The 24,706-nt window shown below is 41.0% G+C and overlaps 1 protein-coding gene across 2 annotated transcripts in view; it reads right to left on the reverse strand.

Annotated features, from left to right (window-relative positions):
* Nucleotides 1-24,706, reverse strand: part of vash2 (vasohibin 2) — a 131,626-nt gene that overhangs the window by 25,482 nt on the left and 81,438 nt on the right. For both annotated transcript variants that reach the window (XM_063055805.1, XM_063055804.1), the window contains one exon: nucleotides 18,392-18,507. In XM_063055805.1, coding sequence (XP_062911875.1) covers nucleotides 18,392-18,507 — 116 coding nt within the window. The remainder of the gene's footprint in view (nucleotides 1-18,391; nucleotides 18,508-24,706) is intronic.

Below are 24,706 nucleotides of genomic sequence, written 5' to 3' on the forward strand. Positions count from 1 at the left end.
TCAGACCTGGTAGCATTGCAGCAGGATCACAAGCATTTGCTTTCTATACAACTTTGTTATGGCACAAACAGAGGATACATTCTTCTTTTGGTTTACAGATAAATTCCAAACTTACCTGCAATTTTACTGCATATATAAAAGTACACCAAGACTGGCTTAAGCTTTGAACTAAAATTCTCAAACAGCTGCTTGCTATACATTATTTGCTCAGAGAAAATATTTACTTGTCTTTGAGACCAGATAACCTGGGACAAATGGCTTTTACTGAAAGATTTTTTCACTGCGAGATTACCATACAAGTCGCTTTGCTGACAGAAAGTCTGCAATATTTAGTTTGTCAAACTGGAGGAACAGATTAATTACTTAATTCCATCTACGTGCAAGCAATATTTTCTTGACCAGTTCTGTGAATAGATTTAGAAATACTAATTACTCTTGAAACTTAATTTGATCAAACGCCAAGAAACTATTTTTAATGTCTCAAAGAAAACTGGATGAATAATTTATAAATATATTTTTAAAACAATAGACATTTTCCATCATCAGATTTTAAGGTGAACGATTTTAATTTGACAAATTCAAGTAATTCCTGGCTGATATTATATCCTGGGGCCATTATGATGCAGAATCTCTTTGTTTTAAACTCTATTTGGTTATTTAAGCTCAGTCCTGATGAAGGGTCTCGGCCTGAAACATCAACTGTTTACTCTTTTCCATAAATGCTGCCACAGCTGCTGAGTTCCTCAAGCATTTTGTGTATGTTGCTTGGATTTCCACTATCTGCAGCTTTTCTCGTCTTTGTGCTAAAGTCAGTTCTGGACCATGAGTTTTCAGAACAGGAGCTGAGATGTTGCTTGATCCCACATTCTTTGTTGTGCTCAGTGCTCTGCTGTTTCTCAATATAAGGAGTGAACCACACTGACAGATCACAGGCTTCTGTGATGGTGGGCATCTGATGAGCAAGCTACAGTAGATGGATCATCCATTTGGCTCTTCTGATTGCAAATGTATCAGCTTTGTTTTTAAGCACTGACTATCTGTGTCTCACCATCACTGAGATGGTGGAAGTCCTTGAGGCTTCTTTCCCTCATTAGTTGTTCAGTTAACCAGCACCATTCACATCTAAATGTCATAGGGCTAGAGAGCTTTGGTTTGATCTATTGATTAGGAAGGGGAAATTGTCTACTCATTGTATTCTATTTTCTGGAAGACTTTGCAGGTCATCCTGTACTGCACTACACCAAGTTAGTGTTTCATCTGTAGGTATGCCTTGTGCTGCTCATTCAACGATAGTGGATACTGTTGGTTTGACTAAATAGTTGGGTAAGCAATATGCCTCGCCTGTAGATTACAATAATTTTTCCAGCTTTTCAGGGGCTGAGTATCACCAGCAAAGCTATCACCTACCACCCATCCCCAACTGCTGTTGAATTGTTGCAAACGTTTGATACGTCTTCTGCATGTTTTGCCTTTAAACCTTAATTGGATTGGTGTCTGTAAGCCCCTGCCACAACTCTAACACAATTTGTTCACCCAGGCAGGTTTCTGTTTAGATGTTGCAATTTTGTTCACACTCACTTTCATTCCTGACTGCAACTCTTATGCATCTCTGTCTGCTGTTTCCATTGATACAGATATTTCAACAGCTCTTTTAAATGTGAGTTGTGCTTCAGTTAGGAGTGTTTTTGAATGTTTTCTTGGAAGATTCCACAAACTAAATGATCTCTCAGTACATCATTAAGCCCATTACCAAACTGAGAGTGCTCAATCTCTTCAGTTTGGCCTCGCTCACTGAAATGGACTTGCCTTTTTTTGATTCTGCTTATGATACTAAGCATTCTGCAATCAACAATAGTTTTGGTTCTAAATGTTCCTGCATTACTCATGATATCAGCAAAGCTCATTTTAGCTTGTTTGGTTGGAGCAGTTAAATTTCTAAGTAAACTGTATGCCTTTAAACTCAGTGCACTACAGTAAAACTAGTACTCGCTTTGCTTAGCTACTTCATTTGCTTCAAAACACTGCTCAATCTGTTCAGTATACAAAATCCAGTTATCTCTTGTGGAATTAAACATGTCAATATTTCTGATGTAACCAGCCAGTTCTGCTCTTTTTTTAAATTTCTGATTATTTTCTCCCAGTACTCCCTGTTTATGAAGCCCATGAATTTGTCCGTTTTCTGTATTTTTTTAAAAAACTCGATCATCTTTCCTATTGCAAAGAAAATGCGCTGCACGGAGTTTTAAAAAAACTGTTGTTACGTTTGGTAACTCTAAAACATGAGAAAAAAACTGAAAGAGAAACAAGAACCCAGGAGATAACACTGGGATTTTACTTTAGCGACTCATACACCTATGACGTGCTGGTGTAATGACGTATGCCATTTACGTACTATTACATATAACCCATAATGAATGATTTTAAATAAAGATTGTTTAGTCAAATAATAGATTTACAATATTACACAAATATTACTGAAATATTAAATACACAACAGAGACTACACTCACTTCTTGCTGCAGTACAGTTCAACACCTGTGTTTATCAAGCCTTGGGCACCTTTGTGAGAAATGTTGTTACAAAGTCACTCTTGAAGATGTACTCTGCACAGGGGTCTTTAATGTCCATTTAGTGCCTAGGTACTCTCAGTGCTTCTTTCAAGTGTTCAAAATAGCAGATCACTGAGGGGGGACAGGTGGTGGTGCTAATCAGGGGAGGAGTCACTACCCATGTTTGACCTGATGTCATAAGACTTCATTTGGTCTGTAGTCAATGTTGAGGGCTCTCAGAAATATGCCTCCTGCTTTTACATGTATGACCATCTTGTCAGGTCTGTCCTACTGGTGGAACAGGACCTAATGAGGGATTGTGATGGAGGAGCTTCACACATCTGTAAGGCTTGATTTCATGAGAACATGCCTGTTACTTGACAAACCTGTGGGATGGCTCTCCCAGTTTAGATAAGTTGAAAACAGCAGTTTTAGGCGTGCTCAAATTTGTGGCCTAGATTAATGCCATAAGTACAGAGCTTTGATGTACTATAAATCGGCAAAGTTGTAGAAATCATATTCTGAATGCCTCAGCAGTTTAGTCAAATTTCTCAGACAGCATGAGACAGTATGTTAACAACTTCCGGAATTAACAGTAAAAACAGTGCATTTTTTGGTAAGTGGGAAGTTCCACTAAAAAACAGTATAAGGATATGAGGTTCTGCAGATGCTGGAAATCTTGAGCAACACACACAAAATGCTGGAGGAAGTCAGCAAGTCAGGCTGCATCCACGGAGGGAAATACGGCAGAAGAGGGAGGAATCTAATAAGAGAGATTTTCCCTATTTAAAAAATACCTTTTTCATAACCAATAACTAGTCTATAAATAAATAGTTCCTTCCCTTTCTTTCATGGCCCATGTTCTCCCCTATCAGATTTCTTCCTCATCAGCCCTTTACCTCTTCCACATATCCCCTCCCAGCCTCCTACATCATCTGCCCTCCCCCACTCACTTACCTCCTCATCTGGCCCTACCTATCCCCTGCCAGCTTGAACTCATACCCCTCCCCCACCTTCTTATTCTGACTTCCGCCCCCTTCCCTTCCAGCCCCGATGAAGGGTCTCAACTCAAATCTTTCCTCATTCCCCACCATTGCATTTTGTGTGCATTGACTAGTATAAGGAACCTGGTCTATTTTAAAACAGCACAATAAGTAGAAGCAACACACATCAAAGTTGCTGGTGAACGCAGCAGGCCAAGCAGCATCTATAGGAAGAGGCGCAGTCAACGTTTCAGGCCGAGACCCTTCGTCAGGACTAGGAACGAAGGGTCTCAGCCTGAAACCTCGACTGCGCCTCTTCCTATAGATGCTGCTTGGCCTGCTGCGTTCACCAGCAACTTTGATGTATGTTGCTTGAATTTCCAGCATCTGCAGAATTCCTGTTGTTTTGACAATAAGTAGAAGCTTATTTTGATTCAAACAGCAACATAATCTAAATTTTATTTTTAAACACATTGCTGCAATCTTTCATAGGCCTATAACTTTTCAGGAATATGATGCATTTCCCTCCCACACAGCCATGTGCGAAGACAACCCAGTTTTGTCTTGTCTTGTCACAGCAAGACAACTGTGACAAGACAACCCAGTTCTCTTAACTCTTGCATACCTACTCCCTCCTTTATCTCCAATCTAAGTGACTAAAGGTGCTTCGGTGAACAGGGTAACAGAGTGTGCCTGAAGCAGCAGCAGGTTGACCTGAAACTGAGTTGTGACCCTGGTGAATCAATACCCACTGAAAACTAGAGGCAACATGTTGTGGTCAAAGCCAAGACGTTACGTCAAAAGCTTCATTAACCAGCCAAACCCAAACATGGAATCGCAATGAACAACTGAACAGCTAGAAGGAATACAAGTTTTACTTGCAGTCCTTTCCATACTTAATTACTTCATTAGCATGTAAATATAAAATGTTGAAGAATTTGTGAACACCTTCGGGTGCACCAAGTTGTCGCTCCGGAGCTGCAGCTCGATGACCTTCGACTCATATGGGAGAATGAGGAGCTACAGGGAGGTAGTCACCCCTAGGTTGCAGGCGACATATAACTGGGTGATTGCCAAGAGAAGGAGGGGAAATGCACAGCCAGCATAGAGTATACCTGTGGCCATTCTCCTCAATAATAAGTATACAACTTTAGATACTATCGAGGGGGATGACTTACCAGGGGGCGGGGGGGGGGAGCCACAGTGGCTGGGTCACTGGGAGTGAGTCTGGTGCTGTGGTTCAGAAGAGCAGAGAGGTGAAGAGGTTTGCACCATTGATAGGGGGTTCCATAGTCAGTGGGACAGAGTCAAGATTCTGTGGGCAGGATTTGCAATGTAAAAGGCAGACAAAATTGAAAATGATGAATACAGGAATGAAGGTGCTATACTGGAATGCACATAATACATGGAATAGGGTAGATGAACTTGTAAGCACAGTTACAGATTGGCATGTATAATGTTGTAGGTACCACTGAATCATGGCTGAAAGAAGATTATAGCTGGGATGGAGACACTTCGGGTCAGAGGCGTCTCAGATCATGTCCATGGAATTCAGAAGGGCAAGGGAGAGCAGCAAGAGTTCTTGGCATATATTGGCACCAGTGACAGAGGTAGCAAATGAGAGATGCTCTTGAAGAGAAATCTTACGGATCTGGGTAGAAAGCTGAAAAACAGGACCTCCAGGGTAGCAATCTCTGGACTGCTGCCCATGCCACGTGCCGGTGAAGGCAAGAATACAATGATCTGACCAGTGAGTGCGTGGCTAAGGAACTAGAGCAGGCGACACAGGTTCAGAATTATGGATCACTGGCATCTCTTCTGGGGAAGGTATGACCCGTACATGAGGGACGGGTTACACCTGAACCAAAGGGGGTCCAGTATTCTTGCAGGCAGGTTAGCTAGAGTTGTTCAGGAGGGTATAAACTAATTTGGCAGGGGGATGGGAACTGGACTGATAGGTGATGGATAGGGTAATTGGTTTACAAACAAAGGTAATGTGTAGGGAGACTCCAAGCAAGGAGAGGCTGATGACAGGGTCAACATCAGTATGCAGAATAAGGTCAATGGAGTTAACAGGATGAGCTGTAACGTAAAAGGTAGACAGAATTGAAAAGGGTGAATACAGGACTAGAGATGTTATATTGGAACGCGCACAGTATGCAGAATAAGGTTGATGAATTCGTAGCAGTTACCAATTGGCATGCACGATGTCGTAGGCAACACTGAATCATGGCGGTAAGAAGATTATAGCCAGAAGCTTCATGTCCAAGGATACACATTGTATCAAAAGGACAGGCAGGTAAGCAGAGAAGGTGGCGCAACTCTGCTGGTAAAAAAACAAATCAAATTATTAGAAACGGGTGACATATGGTCAGAGGTATTGAATCGTTGTAGGTAGAGCTAAGGAACTGCAAGGGTAAAAGAAGGAAAAGATGAATAGGAAACTAAGCTCGTCAATAATGTTAAAGAGGATACCAGAAGTTTCTTCAGATACATAAAGTGTAAAAGAGAGGCAAGAGTGGAGATCAGACCACTGGAAAACGATGCTGGAGGGGTAGTAATGCAGGACAAGGAAATGGCAGACATGCTGAATAAGTATTTTGCATCAGTCTTCACTGTGGAAGACACTAGCAGTATGGTGGAAGTTCCAGAGCGTCAGAGGTCAGAAGTGTGTGAATTTGCCATTACCAGGGAGAAGGTTCTTGGGAAACTGAAAGGTCTGAAGGTAGATAAATCACTTGGAGCAGATGGTATGCACCCCAGAGTTCTGAAAGATGCAGCTGAAGAGATTGTGGAGGCATTAGTAAAGATCTTTCTAGAATCATTTGATCCTGGAAAGGTTCCGGAAGACTGGAAAATTGCAAATGTCACTCCGCTCTTCAAAATGGAAGAGAGGCAGAAAAAAAAGGACATTATAAACCAGTTTGTCTACCCTTAGTGAGTGGGTGGATGTTGGTGTCAATTGTTAAGGATGTAGTTTCAGGGCACTTGGAAGTTAATGAGAAAATAGACCATAGTCAGCATGGTTTGGTAAGGGAAAATCTTGTCGTCTGACAAACTCATTGGACTTCTATGAAGAAATAACAAGGAGGGTTGACAAAGGAGAATTGGTTGACATTGTCTACTTGGATTTTAAGAAGGCCTTTAGTAAGGTGCCGCACATGAGCCTACTTAACAAGTTAAAAACCCATGGTATTACAGGAAAGATACTAGCATGGACAAAGCAATGGCTGATTGACAGGAGGCAAAGAGTGGGAATAAAGGGAGTCTTTTCTAGTTGGTTGTCAGTGACTGGAGGTGTTGGGTCTACTTCTTCTACTTTATATATCAATGACTTGGATGATGGAATTGATGGCTTTGTTGCAAAGTTTGCGGATGATATGAAGATAGGTGGAGGGACAGGTAGTTCTGAGGAAACAGGGAGACTGTAGAAGAACTTAAGCAGATTAGGAGAATGGGCAAAGAAGTGGTAGAAGAAATAAAAGGATATTTCTAAATAGAGAAAAAATTCAAAAATCTGAGGTGCAAAGGGACTTGGAAATCCTTGTGCTGGATTCACTAAAGTTTAATTTGCAAGTTTGGTCTGTGGTGAGGAAGGCAAATCCAATGTTAGCATTCATTTCAAGAGGATTAGAATATAAAATTAAGGATGTAATGTTGAAACTTTATAAAGCACTGGTGAGGCCTCACTTGGAGTACTGTGAGCAGGTTTGGGACCCTTATCTTAAAAAGGATGTGCTGACACTGGGAAGATTAAAAGTAAATTCATGAAAATTATTCCAGGATTGAACAGTTTGTCACATGAAGAGCGATGGAAGGTTCAGGGGCTGTATTCACTAGAATTCAGAAGAATGTGGGGTGACCTCATTGAAACCTATTGAATGGTGAAAGACCTTGATAGAGTTGATGTGGAGAGGATATTTCCAATGGTGGAAGTGTGTAAGACCAGAGGACACAGCCTCAGAACAGAGGGATGTCCTTTTAGGATGGATATGAGGAAGAATTTCTTTTGCCAGAGAGTGGCGAGTCTGTGGAATTTATTGCCACAGGTCACTGTAGATGCCAAGTCTTAACATATATCTAAGGCAGATGTTGATAGATTCTTGATTGGTCAGGAGATAAAGGGTTACGAGGAGAAGGCAGGAGATTGGGGCTGAAAGGAAAAATGGATCAGCCATGATGAAATGGCAGGGCAAACTTAATGGGCCAAATGGCCTAATTCTGCTCCTATCTCTTATGGTTTTATGGTCTAACAGATGAATAAGTGATCTACCCAGCCTCCTTTCAAGAGCCGATCATAATTGCCATTGCTCAATTATGCACGATCAACTTCATGTATCATCAGAAAATAGCTGAGTGGATTGGATACTGCAGAGGTTCTAGGCCCCAACAACACCCCAATGCAGCAAAGTACTGTGTCAGAGTTAGCTACATCCTTAAACAATTGAGATCTACAAACTGGAGTTCACCCAAAATGCAAAACTCTTCAAGGATGCACTGACAAAAATATCTTTACCAATCAAGTGCAGTCAGCTAAAACACTATCAATCTTTAGGCAACCATTAACAAAGTGATGGGAAGAGTCATTTCAATGCTATCAGGTTCACTTCTTTCCACTAACATATTTATTAATCTGAAAGCAAAATGCTTCTAGACATCTAATATAAAAAACTCTGGAGCACCTGTGAAGAGATTTCACTCTGGGTTCCATCAAGACACACTTGGTGCCAGACTTCTTCATAGTTGTCGCTGAAACCCCCAACACAAGGGTTGAAGTTTGTATGCAAGAGGAGAATATCTCAGAGTACCATTTGACCAAGGATGGCACCAAGGAGTCCCGGTAAAACTAAAGGGAATCAGGTGATCACTGGAATCATAAGAAACACGAAGAATTATTATTGTGATTGTAGAAGGCCAACTAACCCAGCACTAGGATATTACTGCAATCCCTCTGGGCAATAACTCAAGCTCATAACACATTAATATAAACATGTGTAACTAGTCCAGCTGGGCTGCGGTTTGCATTTTGCCCAGGGTACACTGAAGAAACATGCTAACCATCAAATTCTGTCCTCCATCACCTAGAGCAAGGCAGCATGCAGATCAGAACACTGCCACTTAAAGTCACACATACCCTCTGCAGGGTATATACCAATCTTCCTTCTGCTGGCATAAAATGCTCGAATTTCTCATTTATCAGTGCTATGGGATCACTTTCCACAGATTGAGCAGCTCAAGAAATAAAAATAACACCCACGACATCCAAGGCGAGGCAATTAATGCCAGCACGACTATAACAAAAATACATTGCACTTCTAGCATTGCAGTTTTTTTCTGACTTTCACATTAATGCTAGCAAGACCCTCATCGCACAAAGGAATACGAACTGGCTTGTCAATCAATCCTGTGCAGGATCTTACTGAAGATTACGGGTAATAAAGTCTGCTATTTTGTGAACAAGTTTTGCTGGATGAAACACAAGCATCTATGGAGGGGAATAAACAATCAATGTTTTGGGCCACATTTCTGAACGGTGTAGACAGCAATGTCACATTATCTAGTCTAACTCAAAAAACAGATTGGTTACCTGGTGTTTTGAAGGACATGACTCTCCAGTCATTCAACTTTATGTTGCTGTTGTTCATTCATTCACCTTGAAACTGGCAATAGTAAATAAGGGCCAGAATAGACCATAATATAGGCTACAAAGCTGTGCTTTGATGTTATCCTACTCAGAGTGCAAAGTTCCAGAAAAAGATTTTCCTGGTGATTCCCCAGAGGTAAAAGCTCTAGGGGGAATTTATACAGTCTATGAACATACATACAATTAAAATATAGCAGTAAGAGTAAAACAAAATGAAATGTAGGAGCTATTTGTTTGATTAATTAATACTGAAGCTACACTGCCTCTCTCCATCACTGTAGGTATCTGCCAGCTTCTTCCCAGTGCCCTTCTAGCAGTCAGTTGACTGACAGCTTGAAGAAAATAAGGTCAAAGAACTGATGCTGTTGCAAATTCAAAGACAATTTCTACAGCCACTGGACTAAATGAAGCAAGTGGAATCAATCGAGTAGAAAATGAAAATGACAAGAATATCTTTAGATTCATTTTCTTAAAGGTCTTGGTCTTTTATTTAAAATGCAGGGGCCCTGCACTGGACCTGCAACAAATGTTTGTTAGGTGCAGTTACAGCTGTGTACATATCTGGTCAGCAAAACAGGTGGGATGTTTATAGCAAAGCAAAATCTGAGAACACAAGATTTACGAACTTTGTCAGCACTGAGATATTTTAGTCATGAGGAGAGAATAGCTGATCAAGGTTTTATCTTCATTAATAATAAAGTCTGAGAGAGGTTTTAAAAAATTATTTAAAAAACCTAAATTGCAGACTTTTTAAAAAATTACACGAAAGTAGCAGGGGATAAAACAATAGACACAGTTATACTGAGTGGGGCTACAAATAGTTCAGAAAGTAAATAGATTACTTGCTGCTTCTTCTTGGTTTAGGTTAAATTTTAGGCCTGTTATCACCCTTTGCCCTCAAAAGAGCTCATCTTAAATGTACTTTTAAAAGGCTGTAATCTCTCTTCCTGATATAGCTTTGACTTTCACCTCATGAGGAAGTGGTGCTAAAACATTATAACATAAGAAAACAGGAGCAGGATAAGGTCACCTAGCCCCACAAGTTTACCTCAATTCAATATGATCCTGATTGATTTGCCCAAGCCCCAGCTCATGGAAAGGGTCACATTTTTCAGTCTGTTATGCCCCCTTCAAGGATCTCTTCTGTTTTAATATATTCACCCTTTCTTCTTCTAAGGTCAAAAGAACAGAGATTTAATTCCTTCAACCACTCATGACAAGACAACTCTCTCAATCCAGGAATTAGCTGAGTGAATGAATTTTATGTATGCTTTCTCAAATAAGAGACCAAATCAGTGCAAAGAACGTGAGGTGTGGCCTCAGCTGGATTGTGTAAAATTGTAATTCTTCCCAATTTCTGAATTCCAACCCTGCTGCAATAAAGGACAATATGCCATTTGCTTTCCTCGACATTTGTGTCACCTGTCCGCTAACCTTTTGTTTGTGATTCATGTACAAGAACACTACTTAGCACGACTGCAATCTTTCTCCTTTTAGATGACAGTCTGCCTTTAGATTTTCCTTACTGTACTTCATTAAACTCCTCTTGTCAAACGTCCCCCGCTGTCTACATCCAGTAACAGGATCCTAATATCCTCCTTTCAACAAGCCCTCTCATTAACAATACATACCCGAGGGCCAGAAACTGATTCTTAGGACACTCCTTGTAGCCTGAAAAAGACCTGTTAATTCAACTACAGTGACATGCAAAAGTTTGGGCCCACCTGGTCAAAATTTCTGTTACTGTGAATAGATAAGTGAGTAGAAGATAAACTGATCTCCAAAAGTCATAAAGTTAAAGATGAAACATTATTTTCAACATTTTAAGCAAGATTAGTGTATTATTTTTGTTTTGTGCAATTTTAGAGTGAAAAAAAGGAAAGGAGCACCATGCAAAAGTTTGGGCACCCCACGGGATTTGAGCTCTCAGATAACTTTTCCCGAGGTCTTACACTTTAATTAGCTTGTTAGGGCTATGGCTTGTTCACAGCCATCGTCAGGAAAGGCCAGGTGATGCAAATTTCAAAGCTTTATAAATATTCTGACTGCTCAAACATTGCCCCAATAATCAGCAGGCATGGGCTCCTCTAAGCAGCTGCCTCGCACTCTGAAAATTAAAATAAATGATGCCCACAAAGCAGAAGGCTATAAGAAGATAGCAAAGCGTTTTCAGGTAGCTGTTTCCTCAGTTCGTAATGTAATTAAGAAATGGCAGTTAACAGGAACGGTGGAGGTCAAGTTGAGGTTTGGAAGACCAAGAAAACTTTCCAAGAGAACTGCTTGTAGAATTGCTAGAAAGGCAAATCAAAACCCCCATTTGGCTGCAAAAGACCTTCAGGAAGATTTAGCAGACTCTGGAGTGGTGGTGCACTGTTCTACTGTGCAGCCACACCTGCACAAATATGACCTTCATGGAAGAGTCATTAGAAGAAAACCTCTCCTGCGTCCTCACCACAAAATTCAGCGTCAGAAGTTTGCCAAGGAACATCTAAACAAGCCTGATGCATTTTGAAAACAAGTCCTGTGGACTGATGAAGTTAAAATAGAACTTTTTGGTCGCAATGAGGAAGGCTATATTTGAAGAAAAAAGGGTGCAGAATTTCATGAAAAGAACACCTCTCCAACTGTTAAGCACGGGGGTGGATCAATCATGCTTTGGGCTTGTGTTGCAGCCAGTAGCACGGAGAAAATTTCACTGGTAGAGGGAAGAATGAATTCAATTAAATACCAGCAAATTCTAGAAGCAAACATCACACTGTCTGTAAAAAATGCTGAAGATGAAAAGAGGATGGCTTCTACAACAGGATAATGTTTCTAAACACACCTCAAAATCCACAGTGGACTACCTCAAGAGGCGCAAGCTGAAGGTTTTGCCATGGCCCTCACAGTCACCCCGACCTAAACATCATTGAAAATCTGTACATAGACCTCAAAAGAGCAGTGCATGCAAGACGGCCCAAGAATCTCACAGAACTAGAAGCCTTTTGCAAGGAAGAATGGGCGAAATTCCCCCAAACAAGAATTGAAAGACTCGTAGCCGTCTACAGGAAATGTTTACAAGCTGTGATACTTGCCAAAGGAGGTGTTACTAAGTACTGACCATGCAGGGTGCCCAAACTTTTGCTTCGGGCCCTTTTCCTTTTTTGTTGTTTTGAAATTGTAAAATATGGAAATAAAAAAGTAATCTTGCTTAAAATATTAAAGAAATGTGTCATCTTTAACACAATACCTTTTGGAAATCAGGTCATCTTTTACTCGCTTAGCTATTGACAGTAACAGAAATTTTGACCAGGGGTACCCAAACTTTTGTGTGCACTGTATATCTCCAAAGTAACAATCAATCCTCAGTACCTGATCAGCTGTCCTTTTATTACTTCAGTTGACTGAAACATAGAAAACCTACAGCACAATACTGGCCCTTTGGCTTACAAAGCTGTGCTGAACATGTCCTTACCTTAGAAATTACCTGGGCTTACCCATAGTCCTCTATTTTTCTAAGTTCCATATACCTGTCCAGGAGTCACTTAAAAGACCCTGTTGCCGGCAGCCCATTTCACACACTCACCACTTTCTACGTAAAAAACTTACCCTGACATCTCCTCTATACCTACTTCCAAGCACCTTAAAACTGTGCCCTCCCATGCTAGCCATTTCAGCCCTGGGAAAAAGCCTCTGACGATCCACACGATCAATGCCTCTCATCACCTTATACACCTCTATCAGGTCACTTCTCATCCCATGTCGCTCCAAGGAGACAAGGTCGAATTCACTCAACCTATTCTCATAAGGCATGCTCCCCAGTCCAGGCAACATCCTTGTAAATCTCCCCTGCACCCTTTCTATGACTTTCACATCCTTCCTGTAGTGACGTGACCAGAACTGAGCACAGTACTCCAAGTGGGGACTGACCAGGGTACTATGTAGCTGCAACATTACCTCTTGGCTCCTAAACTCAATCCCACGATTGATGAAGCCCAAAGCACCTTATGCCTTCTGAACCACAGAGTCAATCTGCGCAGCAGCTTTGAGTGTCCTATGGACTCGGAACCCCAGATCCCTCTGATCCTCCACACTGCCAAGAGTCTTACCATTAATACTATATTCTGCCATCACTCCAACATGTGGTAAAAACTGCCCAGCGGATTATCGGCACCCAGTTGCCCACCATTGAGAACATCTACCATAAACAATGCTTTTTGCCCTTCTCAGGCAGCATCAGGGATGCATCTCACCCTAACCATGGACTTTTTATGCTCCTCCCATCCGATAGGTACTACAGGAGTTCCTGCACCAGCAGGCACAGGAAGATCTTCTTCCCTGAAGCTGTGACACTGCTGAACCTCTCATCACAGCGCTAAGCAGTATTGCATTCGTATTGTACTGTCTCAGTACTTTTATATTTGTGTGCTGTAGCACTTTTTTTATTCGCAGTTATTTTGTAAATAACACTATTCTTTGCATTTCTGGTCAGATGCTAAATGCATTTCATTGGCTTTGTACCTGTACTCGGCACAATGACAATAAAGTTGAATCTAATCTAATCTAATATTTGACTAACCAAAATGAACCACTTCACACTTATCAGGGTTGAACTCCATGTGCTACTTCTCAGCCCAGTTTTGCATCCTATCAATGTCCCGCTCTAACCTCTGACAGCCCTCCACATTATCCACAACACCTCCAACCTCTGTGTCATCAGCAAAACTACTAATCCATTCCTCCACTTCCTCATCCAGGTCATTTATAAAAATTACAAAGAGAAGGGGTCCCAGAACAGATTCCTGAGGCACATCACTGGTCACCGACCTCTGTGCAGAATATGGCCAGTCTACAACCACTCTTTGCCTTCTGTGGGCAAGCAAATTCTGGATCCACAAAGCAAAGTTCCCTTGGATCCAATGCCTCCTTACTTTCTCAATAAGCCTTGCATGGGGTACCTTATCAAATGTCTTGCTGAAATCCATATATATACTACATCTACTGCTTTACCTTCATCAATGTGTTTAGTCACATCCTCAAAAAATTCAATCAGGCTCATAAGGCACGACCTGCCTTTGACAAAGCCATGCTGACTATTCCTAATCATATTATGCCTCTCCAAGTGTTCATAAATCCTGCTTCTCAGGATCTTTTCCATCAATTTATCAACCACTAAAGAAAGACTCACTGGTCTATAATTTCCTGGGCTATCTCTACTCCCTTTCTTGAATAAGGGAACAACATCTACAAACCTCCAATCCTCTGGAATCTCTCCCGTCCCTAGTGATGATGCAAAGATCATTGCCAGAGGCTCAGCAATCTCCTCTCTTGTCTCCCACAGTAGCCTGGGGTACATCTCATCCGGTCTAGGTGACTTATCCAACTTGATGCTTTCCAAAAGCTCCAGCACATCCTCTTCCTTAATGTCTACATGCTCAAGCTTTTCTGTCCGCTGCAATTTATCCCTCCAATCGCCAAGGTCTTTTTCCGTAGTGAATACTGACGCAAAGTATTCATTAAGCACCTCTGCTATCTTCTCTGGTTCCATAAACACTTTTCCACTGTCACACTTGATTGGTCCTATTCTCTCACGCCTTATCCTCCTGCTCTTCACATAATTGTAGAATGCCTTGGGGTTTTCTTAATCCTGTCCACCAAAGCCTTCTCATGGCCCCTTCTGGCTTTCCTAATTTCATTCTTAAGCTCCTTCCTGCTGGCCTTATAATCTTCCAGATCTTTATCATTACCTAGACTTTTGAACCTTTTGTAAGCTTTTCTTTTCTTCTTGACTAGATTTACAACAGCCTTTGTACACCACGATTCCTGTACCCTACCATCCTTTCCCTGTCTCATTGGAACGTACCCATCCACGTAAATATCCCCTGAACATTGCCACAATTCTTCTGTACATTTCCCTGAGAACATCTGTTCCCAATTTATGCTTTCAAGTTCCTGCCTGATAGCCTCTTATTTCCCTTACTCCAATTAAACACATTCCTCACTTGTCTGCTCCTATCCTTCTCCAATGCTATGTTAAAGGAGATAGAATTGTGATCACGATCTCCAAAATGCTCTCCCACTGAGAGATCTGACACCTGGCCAGGTTCATTTCCCAATACCAGATCAAGTACAGCTTCTCCTCTTGTAGGATTATCTACATATTGTGTGAAGGAACCTTCCTGAACACACTTTACAAACTCCACCCCATCTAAACCCCTTGCTCTGGGAAAATGCCAATCAATGTTGTGGAAATTAAAATCTCCCACCACGACAACCCTGTTATTGTTGCATTTTTCCAGAAACCGTCTCCCTATCTGCTCCTTGATGTCCCTGTTACTATTGGGTGGTCTATAAAAAAAAGACCCAGTAGAGTTATTAACCCTTCCTGTTCCTCCATAGACAACCCCTCCATGACTTCCTCCTTTTCTGCAGCCGTGACACTATCTCTGATCGGCAGTGCCACACCCCCACATCTTTGGCTTCCCTCTCTGTCCTTTCTGAAACATCTAAAGCCTGGCATTCTAAGTAACCATTCCTGCCCCTTAGCCATCCAAGTCTCTGTAATGGCCACAACATCATAGCTCCAAGTACTGATCCACGCTCTAAGCTCATCTGCTTTGTTCATGATACTTCTTGCATTAAAATAGACACATCTCAAACCATCAGTCTGAGCACATCCCTTCTCTATCACCTGCCTATCCTCCCTCTCGCACTGTCTCCAAGCTTTCTCTATTTGTGAGCCAACCGCCTCTTCCTCCGTCTATTCAGTTCGGTTCCCAACCCCCAGCAATTCTAGTTTAAACTCTCCCCAATAGCCTTAGCAAACCTCCCCGCCAGGATATTGGTCCCCTCGGATTCAAGTGCAACCTGTCCTTGTAATACAGGTCACGCCTGCCCCAAAAGAGGTCCCAGTGATCTAGAAATCTGAATCCCTGCCCCCTGCTCCAATCCCTCAGCCATGCAGTTATCATCCACCTCATTCTACTCCTATACTCAGTGTCATGTGGCACAGGCAGTAATCCTGAGATTACTTCCTTTGTGGTCCTGCTTCTCAGCTTCTTTCCTAACTCCCTGTGGTTTGTTTTCAGGACCTCCTCCTTTTCCTACCTATGTCGTTGGTATCAATATGTACCACGACCTCTGGCTGTTCTCCTTCCCACTTCAGGACTCCTATGGAATCAGGTGATGACTATGATGATGGCCAGTAAAATTCTGATCTAATACTGCCTGTTATGCACCACTGCCCAAGATAGGGTTCACTCCGTGTTCTCTCTGCGGCTGGGGAGGCACCAGACAAAAGTGATCAATTTAATTCTTGTGTTTGCACGCACTGTTGTTGTAGAAAATCCTTTTCTTATTCACCACTCTACGTCATAATCTTTATCAAAATAGATCGGCTACTTAAGGAAGATTGACCTCAGTTCTTAAAGAGATGACTAATCCATTGTATGAATAGAGTAACAGGTGGTTACGGAAGGAACCACATGAAAGCACAGACAGCTCTTATCTAATTGCCAAGTACGGTTATGTATTTCACAATCCAACGTAACCTTCAGTAGCAGCGTTTCAGAATCATATAACACAAGGTCCATCATTATCTTTTCTCGGCACAAATTACTCTAGCAGAGATTTAACTTTAAATCTTTCAGCAGTGTTGTACTCTTATAAGGATAAAGGATAAAGGTTTTCATTTTTATAGGTTAATCTGTTTTACTGTGTCTCTTTTTTTGTAAGATCTCTACAATTTCAGACAACATCGTTAAATTCTGTAAATATATCAGCGTTTATCAACTACGTTTATCCACTAGGAATGCAATTTGTCAGATTTTATGACACTACACTGCAGCAGATTAAGGGATTGTTAAGTAACAACACAATCCAGTGCAGATACATTTTTAAATTCAAATATATTGCCTCAAACGAGGAAAAAGTTCAAAAATCAGAGGTGCAAAGGGGATTGGGAATTTTCATACAAGATTCCCGAAAGTTTACTTTGCAGATTGAGTCATTGGTAAGGAAGGCAAATGCAATGTTAGCATTCATTTTGAGAGGATTAGAATACAAGTCCATAAGACATAGGAGCAGAATTAGGCCATTCAACCCATCAAGTCTTCTCTGACATTTCCCAGATGGCTGATCCCGGATCCCACTCAACCCCATACACCTGCCTTCTCACTATATTCTTTGAATCCCCTGACTGATCCGGAAATAAAAGCAAGGATGTAATGATGAGGCTTTATGATGCATTGGTCAGACCACACTCGGAGTATTGTGCGAGGTTTCGGGTCCTTTATCTGAAAAAGGATGTACTGCCATTGCAGAAACCCAGAGGTGATTTCCGAGAAAGATCCAGGAATGTAAGGGTTAACCTATGAGGACATTTTGATAGCTCTGGGCCTGTACTTGCTGGAGTTTAGAAAAATGAGGGGGTGGGTGATCTCATTGAAACCTATCAAATATTGAAAGACCTAGATAAAGTGGATGTGGAGACATTATTTCCTCTAGTAGGGGAGTCTAGGACCAGAGGATAAAGCCTCATAATAGAAAGAAATCCATTTAGAACAGAGATGAGGAGGAATTGCTATAGCCAGAGGGTGGTGAATCTGTGGAATTCATTCACAAACAGCTGTGGAGGCCAAGTCATTGGGTATATTTAAAGCAGGGGTTGATAGGTTCTTGATTAGTCAGGGCATTAAAGGTTACAGAGAGAAGGCAGAAGAATGGGGTTGAGAGGGATAATAAATCAGTCACGATTGAATGGTGGAGCCGATTCAATGGGCTAAATGGCTGAATTCTGCTCCTGTTACAGTCTCATGAAATTGTCTTTGGGCTATATTAACTTTAAAACTTTGAAGAACAACTAAAAGATTCAGAGTAAAAAGATGAGCAACAACAAATGGTGTCAACATTCTGCTGCACAACATCATTTGAAGAAAATATTGCTCTTGAGAATGATTTTTAAGTTGTTATGCATCACAGACTGCCTGAGGAAAGCAGAAACCTTCATGAAAACAAAGAAGCATCCGGATGAGCACTTGATCAGCAAGGCGTAGGAAGCTACGGGCTGAGGCCTGAAATGTAGGCACGTATTAGAAATACAGGTATTTGATGATCAGAAGGAAGATAAAGTGCTGAGGTGGTTGTAGCCATGCTGAATAACTTATGACTCTAATATGAAAGGTCTATTAGCTCTGGTTAGCTTTAGTTAAAACATTAACTAAAAGCTTAAGACTTACGATTTATCTCTTCGGTTAAGTCGTCTCTGAGGGCTTATTTGGCGACGCCGAGGTGACAAGGATTTTCCCCGCTGTCGTTCTTTAACTGGAGACTGGGAACCTGAGATTTTTATCATCTAATTCCAATAATAAAAAGAACAATAAGAACATTATTAAAACTCTACAAATCAATTGGTGTCTCAGACAGCTATGATATCAGTTTGACTTTTTTTTTTAGGAAGTAATTGATTTAATACAAAAATTTCCAGCTTTATGTAGTGTGCATAGCAACACTGAGTCATTAAATCTTGTCCTCCCACATGCGATTGTGCTCTTAAATACTTTGAGTACTAGTAGCAGAGAAAATTTCTTGGGGTTAACTGATTTGCTTCCTTCAATCATTTAACATTCTCAGTAGGGCTAAATCGAGGGTTGCTAGGCGATGCAGCTCGAGGGACCAAAAGGGCCTATTCCATGCTGTACCTCAATAAAAACAAAATACTTTAAACAGTACAACAGTCTTCAGTCTAGTTTAACTGTGGCATTTGTTTTTAGCCAGCAAAAAATTACTTGCATGTCCAGCTTCACGGGCATGCACAAATTTCCCCAAAGCATATTCAGTGCGACAAGGATACAACAGCAGCCATGTTAACAGAAATCCAGGACAGGGAAGCACAGTAATGAAGTTAGCTATTGAAACATGCTACGATTGGAAGTGGAAATAGTGAGATACTCCACTATCGATGGATCAAATTCACTTTTATTAAGTAGCAATTCAAAATAAATTATTTTGTACTTTTGATTTAACATGTATCTATTCAACTTCAACCATTCATTGTTTTTCCTTCTCCAAAACATTCCAGATATTTGTTGTAATAACACACAGTCCATATGAACAAAGGGTGGATTAAAACTTACAAGAGAAAATCTGTTGATGTTGGAAATTGAAGCAACAAACACAAAATGCTGGAGGAACTCTGCAGGCCAGGCAGCATCTATGGAAAAGAGTACAGTCAACGTTTCGGGCCGAGACCTAGGATTTTGACCAGAATCATCGACGATACTCTTTTCCATGGATGCTGCCTGGCCTGCAGAGTTTCTCCAGCATTTTGTGTGGTTTAACACTTGTCCACTTTTGGCCATTTGAGTTTCTAGGTGCTAAGCAATAGAAGTTAACCACTGAAATTGTGATTTATCAGCTCTTTTATGATGTAGACGTCTTTTATAATATTGCATTATGTTATGGGAAATTGCTACTTGGCACACCTGGTTATTCTAGGATAGAGCATTTAAGAAAACTGTACCAGGTACAAAACATTGAGAGAAGCCAAATTAATTTTCTCTGGTCTAAGGTTTCCAAGGTCAATTGTAATGTGCAGTATTAAATGGCCAATTTAACTTATCCATATATTCATTACATTAATATGTAGTTATTTCCCACTGAGCAAAAATACATTATTCAACAATACTGTGAAACTATTTATATATCCTTGAGATTTTAAAATGCAGATGAGTCACAACAACCAATAATGTGCAGCAAAAGTTGAAACAGAAATTTGAATTATAAAATTAAAAATATAACATATACAATTGAAGCTTCATCAAATATTAAGTAATGATAAAATTCTAGAACTAATTGGTGCAAGGGAGGATCTAGTGTTGACAGATGATAATAAAGATTTGACATCAGCTTGGTGTTGTAGAAGCTTTTAGTGACAGGGCAAAGGCACCCCAAAGAGTGTCACGTGAAAACAGGGTACCAAGCAATTTTGTGTTTTGTGTGTCCAAGCGATACATTAACTGCTTTTCCATCAAAGAGGAACAACCAGGTTTAAGTTCATTGTAGCTGATTTAAATTAATGTGGGCATTTTTTAAAGAGAAAAGCATCTGGACAAATTAGCATATTTAAGACTACCCCTTAAGCAATTTTGCCTTTCGTAACTTGTAGCGGAACTACATCATATTCCTAACATCTTATTTATGTTTTAATGTGTCATTTTCCCTATGTCTTCTATATTCGTAACATAGTTTGATGTGCATTGTTGCAATGTAATGTTTTAAAAGCTTCCACATCTTCAGATGAGGATACTTGTCCAAGCAACCTACAACAGGGTGAATCTATGAAAGCCATCTGGTCCAGACAGCATACCTGGCTGAGAATCAAAGATCTGTGTGGACCAACTGTCTGGAATATTTACAGATATATTCAACCTCTTAGTTCTGTGGTCCTTGATTCCCATCCGCTTCAAAAAGGCATCCATTGTACTGGTGCCCAAGAAGAGTTTGGTGACCTGCCTAAAAGACTACTGTCTGGTAGCACTTACGTGAACTGTAATTAAATGCTTCAAAGAAGCTGGTTATGGTGCAAATCAACTCTTGCCTCAGAGCTGACCTGAATCTGGTCCATTTTGCTGACCAGCACAACAGGTCAACAGCCGATCTGTGGCATTCAAGTCTGGAGATCCAGGACTAATCAAGAAAACCAGGTACAACCTATGGTGAGCAAAATGACAACACTGATTGAGGTTAGAGGTGGAATCAAATGCACATCAATTCCGGCAGGGTTTACCGGCCACTGCTACCCACAAAGCAAAACCTAACATCATGAATGGCAATGATGCTTCACTCCCAGACAAGCTCAATGCTTTGAAAGGGAGAACAAAACTACAGCCCTGTAGCAACTAGCGACCCTGTGATCTCTGTCTTGGAGGTTGATGTCAGAACTTCTTTCAAGAGGGTGAACACTCACAGGGGGACTGGCCCCAAGGTATGGCTCTGAAAACTAGTGGCAACCAATTGGTGGGTTTGTTCAAAGACATTTTCAGCCTTTCATTGCTGCAGATGGAAGTTCCCACCTGCTTCAAAAGGGCAACAATCATACCAGAAGAGCAGGATGAGCTGCCTTAGCGACTATCACCTAGTAGCACTCACATCTACAGTGATGAAGTGCTTGGAGAGGTTGGTTACGGCTAGAACTAACTCCTGTCGAAGACCTAGACCCACAGTAATTTGCCTAACGTCACAAAGGGTCCATGGCAGATGCGATCTCTTTGGCTCGTCACGCAGCCTTGGATCATCCGGACAATACTAATACTTATGTTAAGCTGCTGTTTATCGACTATAGCTCAGCATTTAACCCAATCATTCCTACACTTCTGATGAAAAAACTCCAAAGCCTGGGCCTCTGTACCACCTTCTCTAAAAGGATCCTGTACCTCCCCACCAGAAGACCACAGTCCATGTGGATCAGAAATAATATCTCCATCTTACTGATAATCAGCACTGCTGCACCTCAAGAGTGTGTAGCTCACTGCTCTACTCACTCTATTTCCATGACACAGCTCAAACACCATCTGCAAATTTGCTGACAGCCAAACTATTGTTAGCAGAATTTCAGGCGGTGTCGAGAAGGCGTACAAGAGTGAAGTAGATCAGTAGGTTGAGTGATATTGCACCAACAACCTTGCACTTGTCGTCTGGAAGACCAAAAAGTTGATTGTGGACTTCAGAAAGGGTAAGACCTTCATGAATAGCTTCTTCCCCTCTGCCATCAGATTTCTGAATGAACATTGAACCTATTAACACTACCTCACTGCTTTCTTTCGTCTCTGTTTGCACTATTTAATTTAACTTTATATACAGTATTAACAGTGCTATAAAATAGTCACTCCCCTCCTGGAATAAGTATTCTCCCCCCTGGAATATGACACACCAAATCATCACGAGTACAGCCAATTGGTTTCAGAAGTCACATAATTATTTAATTGGAGATCTGTTTTTGGAGGCTTATGTGTAATTAAGGTGTTTTAATTGACTGCAATAAAAATACACCTATATCTGGAAGGTCCGACTGCTGGTGAGTCAGTATCCTGGCAAAAACTACACCATGAAGACAAAAGAACACTCCAAGCAACTCCATGAAAATGTTATTGAAAAGCATAAGTCTGGAGATGGATACAAGAAAATTTCCAAGTCACTGACTATCCCTTGGAGTACAGTTAAGTCAATCATCAAGAAATGGAAAGAATATAGCACAGCTGTAAATCTTCCTAGAGTAGACTGTCCTCAAAAATAAGAGGGGGACTAGTGAGGGAGGCCACCAAGAGACCTATGACAACTCTAGAGGAGTTACAAGCTTCAGTGGCTGATATGGGAGAGACTGCACATACTACTGTTGCCTGGGTGCTTCACCAGTTGCAGCTTTATGGAAGAGTGGCAAAGAGAAAGCCACTGTAGAAAAAAAAAACTCACATGAAACTAGAGTTTGCCAGAAGGCATCTGGGAGACTCTGAAGTCAGCTGGAAGAAGATTCTCTGGTCTGTTGAAATCAAAATTGAGCTTTTTAGCCATCAGACTAAATGCTATGTTTGGTGTAAACCAAACACTGCACGTCATTTAAAAAACACCCTCCCTACCGTGAAACATGGTCGTGACTGCATCATGTTGTGGGGATGCTTCACTACAGTGGGTCTGGAAGGCCAGTGAAGGTAGAGGGTAAAATGAAAGCAGCAAAGTACAGGGAAATCCTGGAGGAAAACCTGATGCAGCCTGCAAAAGGACTGCGACTTGGAAGAAGATTTGTTTTCCAGCAAGACAATTACCCAAAGCATAAAGCCAAAGCTACACAGGAATGGCTTAGAAACAACAAAGTTAATGTCCCAGGGCAGCCAAATTAGAGACTAGACCTCAATCCAATTGAGAATTTGTGGCTGGACTTGAAAAGGGTTGTTCACTCATGATCCCTATGCAATCTGACAGAGTTTGAGCAGTTTTGTGAAGAAGAATGGGGAAAAATTAGTGTCCAAATGTGCAAAGCTGATAGAGACGTATCCACACAGATTCAAGGCTTTTAATGTGCCAAAGGTGGATCTACTAATTACTGAATTGAAGGGGATGAATACTTATGCAATCAATTATTTTTTGTTTTATATTTGTAATTAGTTTAGATTACTTTGTAGAGATCTGTTTTCACTTTGACATGAAAGAGTTTTTTTCTGTTGATCAGTGTCAGTGATATTAAACCCAATTCTGATGCGCAGAAATGCAAGCAGCTGCAAAGGACATGGGACTCGGTTCAATACAATATGGACATATCCCTCCCTGCCAACATCAGCACCTACAGGAGGTACTGCCTCAAGAATGCAACATCCATCAAAGTCACCACTATCTGGGTCATGCTATCTTTTTGCAGCTGTCATCGGGTAGGAGGTACAGAACTCCCATACCTCCAAGTTCAAGAACAGCTACTTCCCTTCAACTATCCAGTTCTTGAACCAAATGGCAAAACTCCAAAAAACGGAGAGCGTCATCAACTTTAAATTCCTCGATGTTATCATTTCAGAGGATCTGTCCTGGATCTAGCAGCACCTCTACTTTCTTAGAAATTTCTGAAGATTCAGCATGTAACCTAAAACTTTGACAATCTTCTATAGATGTGTTATGGAGAGTATATTGACTGGTTGCATCACAGTCTGGTATGGAAAGCCCTTGTACAGAAAATCCTTCAAAAAGTAATGGATATGGCCCAGACCACCATGGGTAAAGCCCTCCCCTCTATTGAGCACATCTACATGGAGCGCTGTCACAGGCTAGCAGCATCCATCATCAGGGACCCCCACCATCCAGGACGTGCTCTCTTCTCGCTGCTGCCATCAGGAAGGTGGTACAGGAGCATCAGGGCCCTTGCCACCAGGTTCAGGAACAGCCATCACCCCTCAATCACCAGGCTTTTAAACCAGAGACGATAATTTCACTCAACTTCACTTGCCCCATCACTGAACTGATCCCAATGGACTGGATTTACTTTCAAGGACTCTTCAACTCACGTTCTTGATATTTATTGCTTATTAATTATTGTTATTATTATTGCTTTTTTTGGCTTTCTTTTTGTATTTGCAGTTCTGTCTTGCACATTAGTTGTTGTCCACCCTGTTGGGGTGTGGTGTTTCATTGATTCTGTTGTGTTTTTTTGTATTTACTGTGACTTCCCATAAGAAAATGAATCTCAGGGTTGTATATCATGACATATGTATGTACTTTGACAATAAATTTACTTTGAACTTTGAAACCCTTATCTCTACTAGTTTACCACACCATGACCACTCTGATGACTTTGCAGTTGTGAATGGTGCATATGATACTATGTGCCTGTGATGTTGGGCAAGTAAGATTTACATTGCACCTAAGTATGCATATATGTATTTGTTAATTTGACAAAAAAAAATTAAATTTGAGTTTAACAGACGTACACATTGTACTGAGGCACGACTCTCTCATTAAGCAAAAGCCATGGGAAATCAAGAATACAACATAATCAACAGGTATTAAATTTCAAA

The sequence above is a fragment of the Mobula hypostoma genome, chromosome 8 (genome assembly GCF_963921235.1).
Source record: "Mobula hypostoma chromosome 8, sMobHyp1.1, whole genome shotgun sequence".
Classification (NCBI taxonomy): Eukaryota; Metazoa; Chordata; class Chondrichthyes; order Myliobatiformes; family Myliobatidae; genus Mobula; species Mobula hypostoma.